Raw genomic sequence first — 17,883 nt, forward strand, 5'->3', positions numbered from 1 at the left:
GAATAGGATGCTAGTGGCCTGATCCAGCAGGCTTTTCTTACAGTCCTTATTTATAATGGACAAATTCTATCTGAGTCTCGGCTTAGCTGAGGCTGTGCTGACTGAAGTCCTTCATTCCAGCTCAGCAGAAGGTGTGCTGGCACAAGTCCTCCACCTGGATAGCTCTGCCCCTGAGTTCACAACGGGTGGTTTATAAGGCCCTGCCATGCATTGAAAAGACAGGAAGTAGGTTATACAGCCATGCTTCCCCAATGCCCATATGTTCTGGGTACATTTAAAGAGTTATCTGTGTGAGGAGGTACCCTGGCTACATTAGGGCCCCTCCACGCATGGAGGATCACCCAGCACATGCATTGGCATGTGTGGAGAACTCCTTCCCACATTCTTTGAACATGTCTATATCAGTGTGTGTGTTGCTTTACCAGGCAGCAGCATCAAGGGATGAGATTAGCCAGTGTGGTACCCTCTCCAGCTTTTGCTGCTCGTTAATTTGCACCTTGTTACTGTAACTGTAAGGTCCATTCAGATTCTGGCCTTGCTTGCCTGTCAGAGAAATAAGTAGTGAAGTCCTTATGGGAACCAGTGTTGAATGATCTGTGGATTGTATCTGCACTTAGGTGTTTATTGTCATTTAAAACAAGCATAGGTTTCAGCCTATTTTGACAGACACAAACCAAGTTTGAACGGGGGTGCATTTTCTCCTCTAGCGTTTAGTGTATTGTGGGAAAGGGCATTTCCTGTTTCCGCCATCAAGAACGATGTTTAGCCCATAAGTAATGAGAGTAAACTGTGCTCACCCAAGGAAGAGAGAGTCTTGGAGCAGATGGTATCATGCTGCAAAACAACCTGCCACTGAAACATAAACAGACAGCAATGACATATGGATATAGGGGATAAACCCCTCAAACAGGCTGTAAAGCCTTGGCTAAAACATGTTAGTCTCGTAACAGAAAACTGAAGAGCCTGCCTTCTTATTGTGCGCTGGTAAATTCAAGGGATCTCACTGGATCCCTTTGAGGCGATAAACTGAGCTCCAAATTGTTTTTCCTTTGAGCAGAGGCATGCTGTGCTCCCAATTTTTGTTTTGTTTTTTACATTTATTTAAAAATATGATAAACTTTCAGAACAAATGACAGATATTAATTGGTGCAGCAGTGTTACCTGCATAGGACTACTGTCTGCTTAATGAGAGAGCCCCAACAGAAAGAGCTTCTCTTCATCATTTCAAAGATAGGAATATAGCTCTGAAGTCTAATTACCTCTGTATATGAAAGAGCTGACTGCATCTTTCTTCTTACCAGTAGGATATATCCCATTTTTCACCTAGAACTATTCAGTCTTGTTGACTAAAGAGTATGACAGGGTTGAGATGCATTTTCATTTTCACATGATTATCCTCTCAACCACATGAGGACTATGGTTGCATTAAGCCCAGCCACATGGGTACAATTATTTCTTTATTATGGATTGTAGTCCATGCTATCCCCTACCCATTGATGTTAATAGACATGACTAACTTAGCTTCGTTAATTTCAATGGGTCTGCTCTGAGTAAAACTTAGCTGGATATAACCCTGTTTATATCGTGTTTTAAAGTAGCATGCCCACCAAAGCAGTTTATTATTATGTGCATTATCTTTTTTTCCTCAGCACCCAGATAAATTGAATGATTCCGAGAATTGTTGCCAGTTGTTGTGGGGATCTCCAGATATAGTACTAAAGTTGCATGCTAATCCTTACGTGAGGCAGTAGCATGCAGAGTTGAATGTGTGGCTAATACGTTATTCATATTTTGAGGTGAACTAGATGCCACCTCTTTCCCTGCAAAGAATGCAAGAATTCCAGTGATACCAACAGAATCTTGGCATTAAGATCTGTAGCTTTGAAATGAAAATGTGATGTATACGGCATCATGCTAGGTAACCCATAGGCATTTTTCATTGTTCAGGACACTGCCACTTGAAACTTAACTTTAAAGTTTTGTCTCTGTTATCCTTGCCTGATCCTTACCATAGATTTCTTTTCTCATGGGTGGCATGAAACTTGTTTTCTGACTGCTTCAGACTTCCCTACTGGTTTGATGCTTAATCAAGGGACAATGCATTGGGTTTAACACTGGAAGAAAGCACTTGGTTCTTGGCTAGTTCTGAATGGAAAGGGAGGGTATGGATTAACCAAAATAAATAAAGTATATGTGAGACACAGATCCAGCCTTTTCTAATTACAGTACTGTTCATCTCTTGCCCCAGAGTTGGATAGTTCACTCTTTTTTCATATTTACTCTTTTTGGCTTGTCTGTTAAACCAGGCAGTGACAGTCTTTATTCAGAATGATGCAACTTGAGTTGATAAATAGAAACGCAAGGAGTGGCCTCGTACCAAGACAGACGTGTTCAGCATCTAGCCCAACATATTGTACTCCAGCTCTCCAGCGGTCATTTCCATCACCTAAAATCTTAGGGCCCTTTCTGCAATTTAAGTATGTGCTCTTCTTTTGCGCTATGGTCTTTCCTCAGATAGTCCAGTTATTCTGATATTTTTCTCTGGCGATAACCACATTCGTTCCTTATACATGGATTGCATAAGGTATGTCTCAGTACATTTATTTGTGTGTACCACTAAAATGGCTTTTTTTGTTTGGAAGTGAAGATGTGAATGAAACATGGAAATGATTTCCAGCAAGCAGCCTATTAATTCTTTATGTGTGTTAGGCTATGAGGAGTTGCCATGAGTAGTTAATAGAGCATGAAACTCTAGAGCAAGAAGTTATTGGGTCACTGAGGTCCCAGAAGTGGATCTGGGAAAAGTGTGCTGCTGCTTTTTATTGGTGCTACAAGGGTACCACATACCTGCTTTTCTTCGCACAACCAGGTTGGTGACACAAGCAAGTGTGGTGTGCATGTTTGATCAGAGCTGTGCTTGCTACATGCACAATTGGCAATTCAACTCATATTGATTTCACCACCACAAAGCTACATAAAGTGGACTGGGCACATTAGCTGTGGGCTGAGTTGCAGTCAGGAGAAGCAGTCTCCTAGTTATTATGTTGTTGTTATAACAAAGAGGAAACCTTTCTGGCTATCCTGAGTGACTGTGCCCTAGAACAGTGGGTCATGGAAGCAATCAGAAGGAGGCTGGTGACCTTGGATTTAATTTTAAATGGGGTCCAGGACCTGCAACTGTTATTGAACCGACTGGGAACAGTGTCCACAGTGCAAAAGGGATCCTGGAAGCTACAGGCCAATTAGCTTAGCAGCTGTTCCACGAAAACCGATGGAAAGCATTTAATGATAGAATTAACAAGTATATAGAAGAACAGGTCTTACTGAAACAAATCCAGCATGACTTCTTCAAGGGTAAGTCCTGCCACACTGACCTTTAAGAGTTATTTGGGAGAGTTTCAGCAAGCATACAGATAGAGGTGATCTGGTCAACACTGCGTAGTTAGACTTTCCAAAAGCTTGTGATAAAGTCCCTCACCAAAGGCTCCTTGCTAAGCTTAACAGTCATGGGAGGACAGTAACTGGTTAAGGAACAGGAAGAGTAGGAGTAAACAGGAAGAGCTCTCTCAATGGAGGGTGTATGAGAAGTGAAGCCTTCCAAGGGTTGGTATTGTGAGCTGTGCTCTATCACTTTTTCATGAATGGTCTAGAGTTAGGGATGAGCAGTGAGGTACAGTAATAAAGTTTCCCCACTGTTGTGGAAGGCGGTGAGACTATGTGATGACGATGCAGCGAAGGGACAGGGACAGCTAGTGTGGCCTTAACTACCTCCCCTTCACACAATTGTAATCACATTTGTTGTTGCTGTTATTTCATTTCATTTATGAATCGCTTCTTGTTAAGTATCTTGAAGCAATTTCACAGTGCAGTAGAAGCATGTATTAAACAAATTGCATGTATTGGAGCAGTTAAAACAATTGCATATATAAAAAACTATTTCATATCAAATATAGAGCAAAATACAGATAAAAATCTCCACTTAGAAGGCTTATTGAAAGAGGAAGGAGAATGCCCCAATAAGGGAGGGAGACACTCTCTCTCTCTCTCTCTCTCTCTCTCTCTCTCTCATTTTTTATGAGGGAGAAGGAGAGACGAAGTTGTTTTGGGCTTAGCTGCAAAATCTTCTTCCACCACAATCAGGAAGAAGACTATTTTTGCCTTAAAATAGTGAAACCTCTGTTTGTCTCTATACAACTGAAAAGGGAAGAGCTCCTGAATCCAACTTCTCCAATGTGAATAGCTGGAGCCCCTAAGGAGAAGACTTTGCCCAAAGTTGCCTTGCTGTTCCATGTTAGAGAAAAGGGGGTTAGATTGCTGCTAACTTGTGTCTCAGCTGACATAGCCAATGGTGCTGGTGCTTCAAACACTGCACAGTTCAAAACGTGTCCCTTTTTAGTATTTGCTGAGCAGGACCTTAAGAACTGAGGAAATGATGTTCAGGGTCGGAAATTAGAGAAAATGGGAGATAAACAAGACATTGAAGGAGAAGACTGTATGTATCAGAACACCCGGAAAATACATGGATCAAAACTTGTGACCAGAGGGAAGGGAGGAACATGATACGCACACAAACAGTGTGAGTGGGTAGGAAAGGAAGTAAAAGAAGGGAGTTGCAGTATGTGGCTGCATAAGCATATGAAAGACATTTACAGTCCCAAAATGTTAATCTGACTCAAGCGTTTGCTCGCTGTATAAATTTCCTATGAATTACTCGACTTTAAGACTCAAGGATTTTGCTTCCCGCAATGGAGGACTTTTGTTTTTCCTTCTGTTCATTAAAATTGCCTTTCATGAATCCAAAAATAAAGCTCACAAAGTCTGTGATTCAACCCACATGCAAATGGATGGTGAGGAAAGGATCCTGGCATTGCCAAGTTAGGAGGAGAGGTCACAGGGGGTGCACATTTGACCACATGGAATGCATTATGGGGCCTAATGTGGGAGGAGGAGAAGGCGGTTGGCACAGGGATTAAGGAATGAGAGCATTAAGCTGTGACGTTTGTAACGTACTGTTTATGCAGGCGTAGGAGGCGGTGCCGCAGTCCTACGGATCCTCTCATCTTTGATTCAATAGTGACCTCAGCTGCTCCTGCATGGTGCTGAGGAGACAGTGCTGCAGGGTATGACACGGATGACCCAGTAGGGTACATTCAAATCTTTGACATTTCTGTCAGTTCCTCACTGCGACTCTAAGGCAGGGGTGAGCAGAAGGTAGTACAGGATCTTCTGGCAGATTTCCAGGGATTTGAAGGTTTCTGACTCCCCATTGTTTAACAATAGTAACAATTCGTGTGTGGGAAGACAGTGTGTTTGTTTATGGTACTCAGAACAAATTTCTGGCCTCGGGCTTCTCTAGTCCTAAGTGTGCATACTTTGTACCTGTCCCCAGTTGGTGGATCTGGGAGTTCTAGTTCCACAAGATTCTAGTCTGCCCTGCACCCTCCTGGCTCCACCTTGTGGCTCATCCTGAGGGGGGGGGGGACAGTTGGGTGCTTTTAGAGAAATGCTTCTGGGCATCATAATGTCCATATCCAAATACTTGGAAATCCACTCTTCAGCTCTGTAAAACCTTCTCTCCAACTGTGTTGGACATTGCAAGCTTTTCATTTCTCATCTTTGTCTAGTGTTCCCTGCCTCTCTCTTAATCATGAAACAGCACTGGACTTGGGGATAAATAATCTCAATATTTGTTGTACATAGAACTTTGGGGATCCTGTATCTTAAACAGCAACAGCAACAAAGTATTGAATTGTTGCATGGGATACTTCCAGAAATATTTATGCTGATATGACCTCTTTTTCTTACAGTTGCCTGTCCTGTGTGAATGGATTCTTCCCTTGCCATTGGTGTAAATATCGTCATATTTGTACCCACAATGCAGCTGACTGTTCCTTTCTGGAAGGGCGTGTCAACATGTCTGAGGTAAGTTACCAAGACTGCCTTTGCAACTCTGTGTTGTGGATCCTCTCGTTTCTCCCCAGATCCCTTTCTTCATAACAATGCTACATACAAAAATACCTGTACCATTTAAAAGTATCCGATCCAAGGCTCAGGTAGTAAAAAAATAACACCACTCTGTTTTGTACTGTGGTAATTTGTATATGGGGCTTTGTTCTGGGCATCACTGTTCAAAAATGTGGAAAATGATTTAAGAGAGCCACAAGGGTAAGAGAAAATATAAAAGGCAGGTCATACCGGGGAAAGTTGATTTCTTATTTTGATTACTCATTTACTTTTTATACCACTTAATATATTAAAAGTATCTCCAAGTGACGTACAGAAAACTGAAGCAACAACAGGCAACTTAAACAAAATATTACAAATGCACAGTTACATATTAAAACATTACATTAATACAAAGTTACTGATATATCAGTGTTCTCAAAGCTACCAACATGAGTCTGACCAAACTGCAGGAGGCAGTGGAAGACAGGAGTGCCTGGCGTGCTCTGGTCCATGGGGTCACGAAGAGTCAGACACAACTAAATGACTAAACAACAACAACAACAGCAAATATATCTCAATCAGTATCAATTCATTTTCCTTCAGACATTCCTTCTTAGCCCCCTGGGTTCTCACCCAGGGTCCAGCCCAACGCTCAGCTCACCCACAAAAGTCTCACAATGAGAAGAGTTCCTGGAAACCATGACTATCACCCTAGTTTCTCAGTGTGCACTTGCTTTTTATGGGCAGGTATCAAGGTGGATGCTACTTCCTCAGCTATGTCTCATTCAGCTGCACTCCCCACACTCAGTTCCAGGTGCAGCAGGTTTGTTGTATTTCTCAGGGGCTCCAGAGGAGGGGGAAGTGTCCCCCTCCATTCACAGCTCATTCTTCACCCTCTCTCTCCTCACCTCCTCCTTCAGCTGCTTGAAGGACCTTGGTATGTTTAGCTATGGAACAAGATCAGAGAAAAGGCTTGGAGGTGCGGGAAAGAGGTTAACAGGCTTCATTGTGGGAGAAAGAGAACAAATAATTGTTCATTCTGTTCACTTCTGTGAATTGTTCAGTCTGTGATAGGATAAGAAGTTATGGTTTAAAAGTACAGTATTTTGGCTAATCTTCAGGAAGACCTGCCTGGCTGAAAGAGAAATTCCATAGTATAAGAAACTGTCTTGGAAACGTGGTGGAATTTTCCCCCTTTTGAAGTTGTAAAAGAAAGGCTGGACAGGCATTTAAGCAGAGCAAAAGAAGACAGACATTAACCTATTCGCCATGTTCATCATGCATCTTGACTCTTTATGGAAGCAAGTCCCATTACTTTCCAATGCACTACTAAGTGTGCTTAGAATAGCATCATAAAACTTCCTTAAATCTGATACAGAAAACAGGTTAGCAAGTCATGTTGTGCCATTGTTTCTCATGACTTTCGTCAGCTGGAACGAACTTGGGCAAGCCTTGGGCTCACACGTCACATAACCCTACTCCTAGCACCAACTCTTCTTTTTTGTTTTTAACTTGCTACATGGTTGAGAGGACTGCTTTCAGCAGTGTGGCTTTAGTTTCAGTTAATCTGGGTGTTCTGTTGCCTGTGATCCAAGAGTCATGGTTTGTAACAAACTCAGGTTAGTTTAGCAAGCCAGCTTCACAATTCATGGTTTGAAGTTAGCTTGCTTTGAAACTGAACAGTTTGTTATGAACCAGAATCTCTTGTTCACGTGCAATGATGAGCCAAAATTCATTAAAAATGAAAGTACAGTGGAACCTTGGTTCTTGAACCGTTTAGTTGATGAAGAAATTGACTCCCGAACACTGAAAACCCGAAAGTAAATGTTCCGGTTTTCGAACGTTTTTTGGAAGCCGAACGTCCGATGTGACTGTCAGCTATTTTTTCTGGGGTGCCTCCTTGGTTTTCAAATGTTTCAGGAGTCGAATGGTCTTCCGAAATGAATTAAGTTTGAGAACCAAGGTTCCACTGTAAATGCTGCCAGGGGCCTCCTGTTCCAGATATGGCCCCTAAGGCCTCCCAAAACATTTTGCTTTCAGTGGTGGTGACAAAAATTAAAGGCATGAGAGCAATACAGGACATGTAACTGTCAGTGGCTGGGCTTTGTAGGGATTACAAAGGGCCCTACAGTTTTCTGGGGTCTCTGCATTGAGCTGCTGCTTCTTTCTGCTGCAACAAACACTTCTGGAGTGCTTGGAGATTTCTGTAAGTGCTTGGATGATATCACTGCTATGAGCATCACTGAGGACAGTGTTATGCAGAGGTTCTAAATGGTGCATTAGTGAAGAAGGTGCAGTTTTCCTCCCCATGATTCTCAGCCCAGCACCATGATGGCAAAGGGAATTGTAGACTATCGGTTGTACTGAAGTGGTTGAAATTCCACCCTTCTCCTTATGCCTCAGGCAGGGGGAGCAATGACAATCAATTCATTAAAGGTGGTGCTGTGGGGGAGAATAATAATTGCTACAGACCATTTAAGCCAAGCAGTATTAGTCTTTGGTGAGTGTAACAAACCATACCAGGGCAATGAATTAATTTAAATTAATGTTTTAAAAATTAATTCCAGTTGTATTAATAAGATTTTCAAGCTGCCTCAGCCATGTGCACTTTACACTTCAGCCACACCGACTTGGGCAAGTGGTCCCCAGAAGGTTTGCAGTGGGACGGCAAGGCCCTTGGACTGGAAACGTTAGCCAGGCTGTTCAGAAGATAAGGGCCTGGCTTGTGGGACTTTTGTGTGGCGGGATGCTCTGGAATCTTCAGTGGAGAGAAATCTTTCAGCACCAAGAGGATTTTGCTTCTCCCCCCTTTTTTATTTACCCTGGTTGCACAGTCAGTCTGCAAGCCATTAAGAGAGAAGCCTGCGGGCCAGAATGTCTGTTTCAAATAGGTCACTGTTGCACTCACTGGGGTCTTTCCTTCCTCTTCCTGTCTTATCTTTATTAGTCTGTCATTTCAGCCCTCAGGCACATCTTTAACTCTTTCTCTGCTGCATTGACAGAGTGTTCCTCCAGCAAACCCAAGTTGTGATTGTGACAGATTTTTCAATTGCCTTCTAAGCTACCTTGCAGGTGAGACACATGGAGATTTCCACAGTATATATGGTGAATCCTCCAGTGTCCTTAAGGATGACTTTAATATAAGAGCTGAGGAAACCACCCATTTCCTAAAATGCATACTTTATTTCATTTCGGATTTGGTTAATATGATGCAGAGTTTGAATTGTCATTGTCAGTGATTTCAAGTGACAGATCACCTGCCCTGCAGAAATGAGCATTTGTATCCTGAGTGCCAGTTCTTAGAGGCAAGAACAGAGTTTCGCTTTTAGATTTCAAAGGAGCAAGGAGTGCTAAAATAATACAGTGCACTGGCTAATGAACTCAGGACAACAGAACAATCTGGCTAATGAACTCAGGACAACAGAACAATCTCAATGTGTGCCCTTTTGTTGCAATGAGGTGTTTTTTTAAATAATGTAATGTAATGCATCCTCCCAATAAAGCAGCCAGTTACTGGTTTTTCTTACATTTGCTCTGGAAGATTACATGTTTTGAAGATTCCTTGTATAGCAGCAATTCTTGTTATTCCACAGTGGCTAGTTGTCTGTCTAGCTACTATGAGCTGGGTGAGTAGTGAAGGCAGGGGCTGTCAACTCTGTGCAGTGTGACATCCCATGTTACTCTGAAAGAAAATAACTCCCCAAGAATGAGGTATAATTTGAGGTAGAGTAGCTCCGGAGTCTGTTTTCAATTCCAGTGTTTAGTTGTTGGAAAGAATGAAGTTGGAAAGAGAAGTAAAAAAGAGAATTGTTTCTAACATGTACAGAGTTCCTTTCTGTCACCACTTGCTGACCACAGCCAGCCTCCTATGTTTAGGATCAGGGTGATACTTACAAGTATTCTGTGAACACCTACTGAATGTTTCAGTTAAAATCTACTGCCTTTCCAAAACAGCTCCATCCATCCTTCTACTTGTTTTCTCAGGGTTTTTTGCCTTTTTGGGAATGCATAACAACAACAACAACAACAACAACAACAACAACAACAACTGTGTGCATTTAAATAAAATGAAGTAGAGGGCTCTTTAAAATACAGTTGAATGCATATAGAGAACTTTGGTGCATTTGGAGTCAAAGGTGATATGGTGGAGAGCTGTGATCAACTTATCAGTTCATAATTTTTAATCATATTGCTGCTGGAGATAATGTCTTCCTGGAAGGCAGGCCTCTTTTCCCTCTGATTCTAGATATGTGGGCACTGGGGTTAATAACTGAACAATGAGTGAAATGTATGTTTTCATACATTTCATACAATGAGTTTCACGTAGAGAGCATAGTTTCATGTATGAAATTATGTTCTCCACATGTTCTAGTGATGAATCATGGTACTGAGAACATACCTGAGAGTTAACCCTTAGCCAAACCTGGCTCAAGGCAAGTGCCATGTTATAGTAGTTTCATTAAAGTGTACTTGATCATGGTACTTGATCATGACAGGCATTTGTAGCTAATTTAGATATGTTATGTTACATCCTCATGAGAAGAGAAGACTCCCTGGAAAAGACCCTGATGTTGGGAAAGATGGAGGGCACAAGGAGAAGGGGACGACAAAGGATGAGATGGTTGGACAGTATTCTCGAAGCTACTAACATGAGTTTGGCCAAACTGCGGGAGGCAGTGAAGGATAGGCGTGCCTGGCGTGCTCTGGTCCATGGGGTCACGAAGAGTCGGACACGACTGAACAACAACAACAACAACAACATGTTACATTAAAATAGTGACGCTATTCTGATTGTGAGATCTGCTTTCAAATTGGAGGCTAAATCTAAAATGGTGGTTGATGAGAGATGTTGAAACATGAAACACTCTGCCTAGAGAAAGTAGTTCATAGCTACCTGTGATGCTCAGAACTGTTTCACTTAGTCGTTAGGATGCGTTAAATATATAACCACAACCAAAATGTGCAAAGGAGGAACTATGGACAAAGAGAGGATGCAGGATGGATTTGCAGAGCCTTGATGTCAACAACTGCAGCTGCAGTTGGATGACCTTTCAGACACCTTCTTTTGGTAGTTCCAAAGACCAGTATGTGATGTCCCTGATAAAAAACAGGGCTATTTTTGTGGTTTCTCCCTTGTAAATTATCACCTTCCTCCATAAGTTAGGCAGCATGCACTATTTCAAACAGTTTCCTGCCTTTTGTGGGGTGGGATGAGAAAAACCACCCCCTGAGTCTCAATGAACCAAGGGCAAACTGAGAACACGTAGCTATATTGCCAGGTAACTATCTGGCAAACCGTATTTGGAAAATACTGAAATTCATATCTAACTCCTGTTGTGAAAATGAGTGTGCCCTTGGCAGGCTCAGATGACCATAAAATCCACCTCGTGTCTCCACAGAAAGCACTTTGGACAGACCATAAACAGTGGCGCAATATCCTAAGAGGCATTTTGCTATTCAGCCCTGTCAGCAGAATGCAAAAGAGCTTGTGTTCTTCAAAAGGACTTGGTGGGTCACAAAAGACTCCTGTGTCTATTCCTTAGAGAGCTCACACCACACTGTGGCTCTTGCCCTTTAAGATGCCAGCAGACTTCGCTGCCGCCGTTGTGTTTCTTTTTTTGCCACAACAGAGAAATAAGGACGCCCTTCTAGACTGCGTGTGTCAGAATGCAGATTGACACCATTTGGAAGCAATTGCCCTCCACTCCAGTGGAGGGAACCGTTATAAGCCAGGAGTGGGGAAACCCTTTTCAGCCCAAGGGCCACATTTGCTTCTTGACAACCTTTTGAGGGCCACATTCTAGTGGTGGTGATTGAAGCTAGAGGCAAAAGTAGGTGGAACATTTGATGCAAATGTTACCTTTGTGTAGTAGGCTAGTACCTGCACACACTTACACACCCCTCTCTATCTGTACAAGCAACAGGCACAACCAGAATTCAGAAACATCCTAGTCCGACAAAAACACATGTGTGTGTGTGTGTGTGTGTGTGAAGCAAGACCAGTGAGAGATTTCCAAGGACCACGTTTAACCTGCAGGTTGGAGGTTTATAACCCACAGTTTATTAAGTGAGAGGTTTTTTAAAAAATGGATCTTGTTGATCCCACTAAGTGACTAAGAAATTTCTCACACACCCTATTTCCTTTTCTGACCCTCTTGTATGCAGTGTAAGATATGCCCAACAGACCTTTTATGGGGCTAATTGCCTGGTTTCAGCTAGGTGACACACTTGGCAAATTCAAGCAAAGGAAACACCTCTTCTCTTCCCAGTAAGCAAAACTTCACAATTCAGCACAGAGATGGGAAACCCATGGTCCTCCAGATATGGCTGGACTCCCAAACCCCATCAACCGCAGCCAACATGGCCAGGGATGGTGGCAGCTTGTAATCAAACCACATATGGAAGGCCACAGTTTCTCCACAGTGGATCTAACATCTTGACCAGAATGAAATGGAGAAAGGTTGCATTCTAGTAACTTTGCACATTTCACTGGCTGCCTAAAAGTACACCCTTTCCCTTTTCTATGAACTTATAGAATGTTGTTGTTGTTGTTCAGTCGTTCAGTCGTGTCCGACTCTTCGTGACCCCATGGACCAGAGCACGCCAGGCACGCCTATCCTTCACTGCCTCCCGCAGTTTGGCCAAACTCATATTAGTAGCTTCGAGAACACTGTCCAACCATCTCATCCTCTGTCGTCCCCTTCTCCTTGTGCCCTCTATCTTTCCCAGCATCAGGGTCTTTTCTAGGGAGTCTTCTCTTCTCATGAGGTGGCCAAAGTACTGGAGCCTCAACTTCAGGATCTGTCCTTCTAGTGAGCACTCAGGGCTGATTTCTTTGAGAATGGATAGGTTTGATCTTCTTACAGTCCATGGGACTCTCAAGATTCTCCTCCAGCACCATAATTCAACTTATAGAATACTGTACATTATGCTAACAGAACTGCCCTTCCCTCATTTGTAAGCATTTCCCAGCTGTCCTGTTGTATTTAAAGGAGATGGGGGGGGGGGGGGAGAGGTTATGATCCCTAAAGAAATCTTAATACAGTACTCTTATGAAGGCCAAATGCCCATTAGTACCTAGAGAAGAAATGAATGCTCCTTAATAGCCATTTGGCTAAAGACATTTCAACAGAATCTTCTTCAGTGCCTGATATTTCTATTTAAAAATAAAACTTACTTTTTGTCATATAGATATACTATAGTTCTTAACCTTAACTCTTATTCTTTATAAGCTGAGCACCTTTATGGATAAGCTAAAACATTTAAGTTATTTTGGGTCCATAAATGCCAATTCCCACCTTTTCATGGGACTCATTTTTCCTTTCTCTGAGAAGTTTGAGTCTGGTCTCATCAACGCTTAGCCACAGACCTTTCTTGGAGTGCCAGCAGTCATAAAAAGAGTGCCTCTGAACACGTGCAGAACTCTTCCCCCTCACTGCAGCAGAACCTCACAGTTTTGCCAGTGAGGTTTGAGTCCTTCTATGTCATTTTTTTTTTAAAAAAAGGTGTGTGTATCAGCAGCTACATCTCTCATCTTTCTCCTCAGACCTCCTCCTTCAGTCTTCCCTAAACTCCTATGCACTTTTTAATCTCGTTTTAAACCTTTCCAGCCATTCTGCATTCTCATGACTAACACATATTCCCCTCTGGATTTGAGTAAGAAGTAGTCATGTCCTTTGGGCTCTGCCTCATATTAGCTCCTAGCACTTGTTTGTTTTGGGTCCTCTGCTTTCATGGATAACTCTGGACAAGGCATTTTGTGCTGTGCTGCGCTACAGCCAGCTTGACAGCTCCTGTTGTTGCATTAGATGAATCCTGCTCTAATCTTTTGCTGTGAGTGCTGGCATAGCGGAGGTGCCCTCAGCTGTATTTTTCACTTCCTTCTCTCCCTGTGTCATTTCCCACTGTGACTCCTGTCTTGCAGCCCCTCCAGGCTGATGAGTGTCGGGCTCCACATCGAAGAGGTCGAGCTTCCAGCAACGAACAATTAATTCCCCTCCACCCCACCCTTTATCATCTCTAGGAGTTTGGGCCCTCCAGGAAAAGGAACCATGGGAGATTGGCAGTTATTCATCCAGCACCCAGCCACCAGCAGCACAATTTCTTTTGCAAGGGCTGCTTACGTGGGAGGAAAGAGGGATTTATCTTATTTACGACGGGTCAAACTCTGCCAACTGTTATTAAAGGCAGATGCTGTTGCTGGTGAGCCTGATCCTATTGACCTGCGAGGAAATGGATGAGCAAGACAAGCGGGGCACCCCCTTGCACCCCCAAGAGCTGAAGGAGTAAGCTTGAGGAATAAGCAGACACTCATCAGTAGGGAGACTCCAGTGTCTGTAAACTGTGAGTCCAAAAGGCTGTGAAACGAAAGAGAGCAGTAGGCTTTGAAAAACCCCTAGCCTTGAATGGCATTTTAAAAAAATAGGCCGAGGGAGCCGGCGTTTGTCCGCAGACAGCTTCCGGGTCATGTGGCCAGCATGACAAAGCCACTTTCTGGCGAACCAGAGCAGCGCACGGAAACGCCGTTTACCTTCCCGCTGGAGCGGTCCCTATTTATCTACTTGCACTTTGACGTGCTTTCGAACTGCTAGGTGGGCAGGAGCAGGGACCAAGCAACAGGAGCTCACCCCATGGCAGGGATTCGAACCGCCGACCTTCTGATCAGCAAGCCCTAGACTCTGTGGTTTAACCCACAGTGCCACCTGGGTCCCGGTGAATGGTATAGTGGTGTGCAAAAACAAGCAGGTATAACCTAGCTTGGAAGAACATATATAGTGATTGAATTAGCAAGCAAGCAACCTTGGCAGATGTAATTCTAAACCTTATGTGGCTGAAGCAGTGATCAGTGCATGACTTTGGCTGTATGCACATTCCCATTTACTCTGCATCCAGTGTGCTCCCACTGCTGGTTGGGGAAGCAGTGTTCACACACATCTTCGTCTGTCTTGTTTTTTCTTGAGAAATGCTGCATTTTGATGTGTTTCCCCCTAAAACAACTCTGATCGAAATTGAGAAAAAGCACAACCTAGCTGCGTTTTAAGCTTGTGAACACCTTATGTCTGCCCATGCTCAGATGAACTTGCCCAGTTGGCAGGGGGCTGGGAGTAACAGCCTGACCACCTCCATTGTCTTTAACAGGTGTGATATGCAGCAATCAGCAGCTGAAGCTTTTCATCACATTGTGTTAAATTTTTATTCCTCCTCAGCCAGTTGCATGGTGTTCGGAGAAGCCTCCTCCAAACCTGCTTCCTTCCTCTTTGGATACTGCCTCTGCGGTTCTTGGTTCTGGAGGGAAGCAGAACAGACAAAATGCCATTGGACTTGCTGTTCTTATTGGCCCACTGCTCTGGGTGGAACAAACAGGCCTTGGCTTTTACTCAGCTTGTTTTCATGTGGCTTCCAAAGAGAAGTGGTTAAAGAGGGACCTCTGAATGTGGTGAGGATGCCAACACACTCCCCTTTTCAGTGCCTCTTGCTTATATTTTGGGATGGGCTGGGGCCAGAGATGCACTTTGCATCTTACTATTTTTTTTTTTAAAATGAATGTTAGATTAATCCTTGGAGCTATTTTAGACAAGCCTTGGTCTGCCTAAATTGCAAGCTTGTCTGTGTCTTGTGGGTTTTGGCCAGAGAGGTGTAATGGAAAAGTCCTTTAGTGCAGTGCCCACACAGGCTCTTAACTCTTCTTCTTTTTTTTTCTTTTTTTTGGTAGTTTCTCATTCATTGTCTCTCAAATTTCTGCTGGGAACAGAAACAGATAGCAAGCAGCAGTGTGTGGGGAAAGTTAAAACATGCTCATGTGAAGTCATCCAGGAACATTTTCTTCATTCCATAATTCCACAGATTCTTTATTTTTTTAATAATTGCTGCTCAGTACTGAATTTCCTGAATTTAATTTTTTTTAAAAAAAATTAAAGACTTTTGCATGACAACGGAATGTGATTGGCTATTATAGCAAAATGATCTCCTAATTAAAAGCATGATTTGATGAGGTTGAAGGCAGGGTGGGGGAGTGTTTGATGTTGAATAGATGAGCATGTGCTTTGAAGGCAGATGCTTACTGTGGAGAATTTCACCACTGAGTCTGTTCAGCACTCCTTTACTCTGGTTCCCCCCATAGGTGAGCAGTGGAGAGCACAATCCTATACATGTATCTGAGGCAAGCATCTTATTGGTTGACTGGGCTGACTCCCTTGTAAATTTACATAAGATTGCTGTCTGAAAGTTCCTATCCCTCAATCACAATTTTGGAATAATGGATTTTATGGGTTGTGCTTAACTAACATTTACTCAAAATACGCCCATTAATAGCCATTACTAACTTAGGTCTGTTAGGTCTACTCTGAGTAAATATTAGTATCCAGAAGCCTATTGTACAAGTGAGCTCATTCGCATGTTTTCACTTACAGAAATTTTGACAATGGTTTTGATTGTGGACAAGAAATGTAAGAGTTGTTTGGCATTATTTAGCAATAAGGGAAATACAAGGGATGCTGAGCATGGGTAGAGAACTCTGATTCCTAAGGATACCTTTCCATGATCCCCTGAAAGGACATCCCACTTTCCACTTTTTAAAAGTGTTCTTCTGTTGCAAACTCCTGTTCACTCAGAGCTCTGTTAACCCCCAAAGTTGTGCATTAGTTTTGTACACAGAGCAGAGCCCTCCCATCTTCTCAGCTGTTTCATGCAGGTGCATTTTTGCTAAATCAGGGATGTCCTTTAAAATGAGGGACATCCGAGAAGAGACCTAAGCAGATGTGATGTAGAGGCTTTCCTCTTTATCTCTGAAATAATATGGCCTGACAGCTTGCTTTTCAAACTGGAGACTGGCATCCTGTGCACTCAGAATTAGTTCCAAATTCCGTTGCTTGCAGTATCCATGAACGTACATGCTGAAAATATGCAGACCTGGCTAAGGAGATGACAGACGTGTGGAGTATGGGTAAGGGAGTGTTCTCATTAGTCCTTGGAATTGACTGCTCCGGAAGAGGGAACAGCTGGGAAAGGCCTGGCCAGTGTCAGAGCCATTTCTGCTGTGTAGCTCCCAACCCAGCATCACGAGTGCGGAGCCATGAGACTCTTTAGGAAAGGCTCCTTAGCACCAGGTGCTTCCTGTTTTTGAGCAGGGCAAAATTGTTGCTGGATGACACATGGCTCCCTGTAGACGCCAAACATGTGACGTAGCAGGATTGAGCAGGGTCTGTCTCAAAAAGCCAGTCAGCAAAATATGTGCATGTTTTGGGAGAGAGGCTCTTAGCTCATGTACTCCATTTGCCCAGGCTTCAATGCATCCACGTTTTGTATCAGCATGCTGGGTGTGTCGTTTCAGGCACTCTGTGTTTTGGGCTATGGCATGTGCACAGCAAGTGGCGCTGTGGGTTAAACCACAGAGCCTAGGGCTTGCTGATCAGAAGGTCAGCGGTTCGACGGGTGAGCTCCTGTTGCTCGGTCCCAGCTCCTGCCCACCTAGCAGTTTGAAAGCACGTCAAAGTGCAAGTAGATAAATAGGTACCACTCCGGTGGGAAGGTAAACGGTGTTTCCGTGTGCTGCTCTGGTTCACTAGAAGCAGCTTTGTCATGCTGGCCACATGATCTGGAAGCTGTACGCCGGCTCCCTCGGCCATTAACGCGAGATGAGCGCCACAACCCCAGAGTCGGACACGACTGGACCTAATGGTCAGGGGTCCCTTTACCTTTACTTTTACATAATCTGTTTGCCCAGGACACCCCAGAATTAGCGGATTTGATTCCCAAGGAGGACAAAGAGCTATGTGGGTGTTATTTCTTGCATGTCAGTGAAATCATGGAATCTTGGGGGGAACGTTAGTGCAACTCACCTTCTTAGAACCTCAAAAACCCAAGAGAACTTGAAATCTCAGGGTGTCGGTATGTATCTCCTGTACTGGTATGACTTTGTGGTTTAATCCAAACAAAATA

General features: G+C 43.4%; 1 protein-coding gene across 1 annotated transcript in view; it reads left to right on the top strand.

The window, feature by feature from the left end:
- Positions 1-17,883, top strand: part of PLXNA1 (plexin A1) — a 283,818-nt gene that overhangs the window by 173,458 nt on the left and 92,477 nt on the right. Inside the window, 1 exon segment of the mRNA XM_033141063.1 lies at positions 5,808-5,922. Coding sequence (XP_032996954.1) covers positions 5,808-5,922 — 115 coding nt within the window.

This window comes from Lacerta agilis, chromosome 2, assembly GCF_009819535.1.
Source record: "Lacerta agilis isolate rLacAgi1 chromosome 2, rLacAgi1.pri, whole genome shotgun sequence".
Lineage (NCBI taxonomy): Eukaryota > Metazoa > Chordata > Lepidosauria > Squamata > Lacertidae > Lacerta > Lacerta agilis.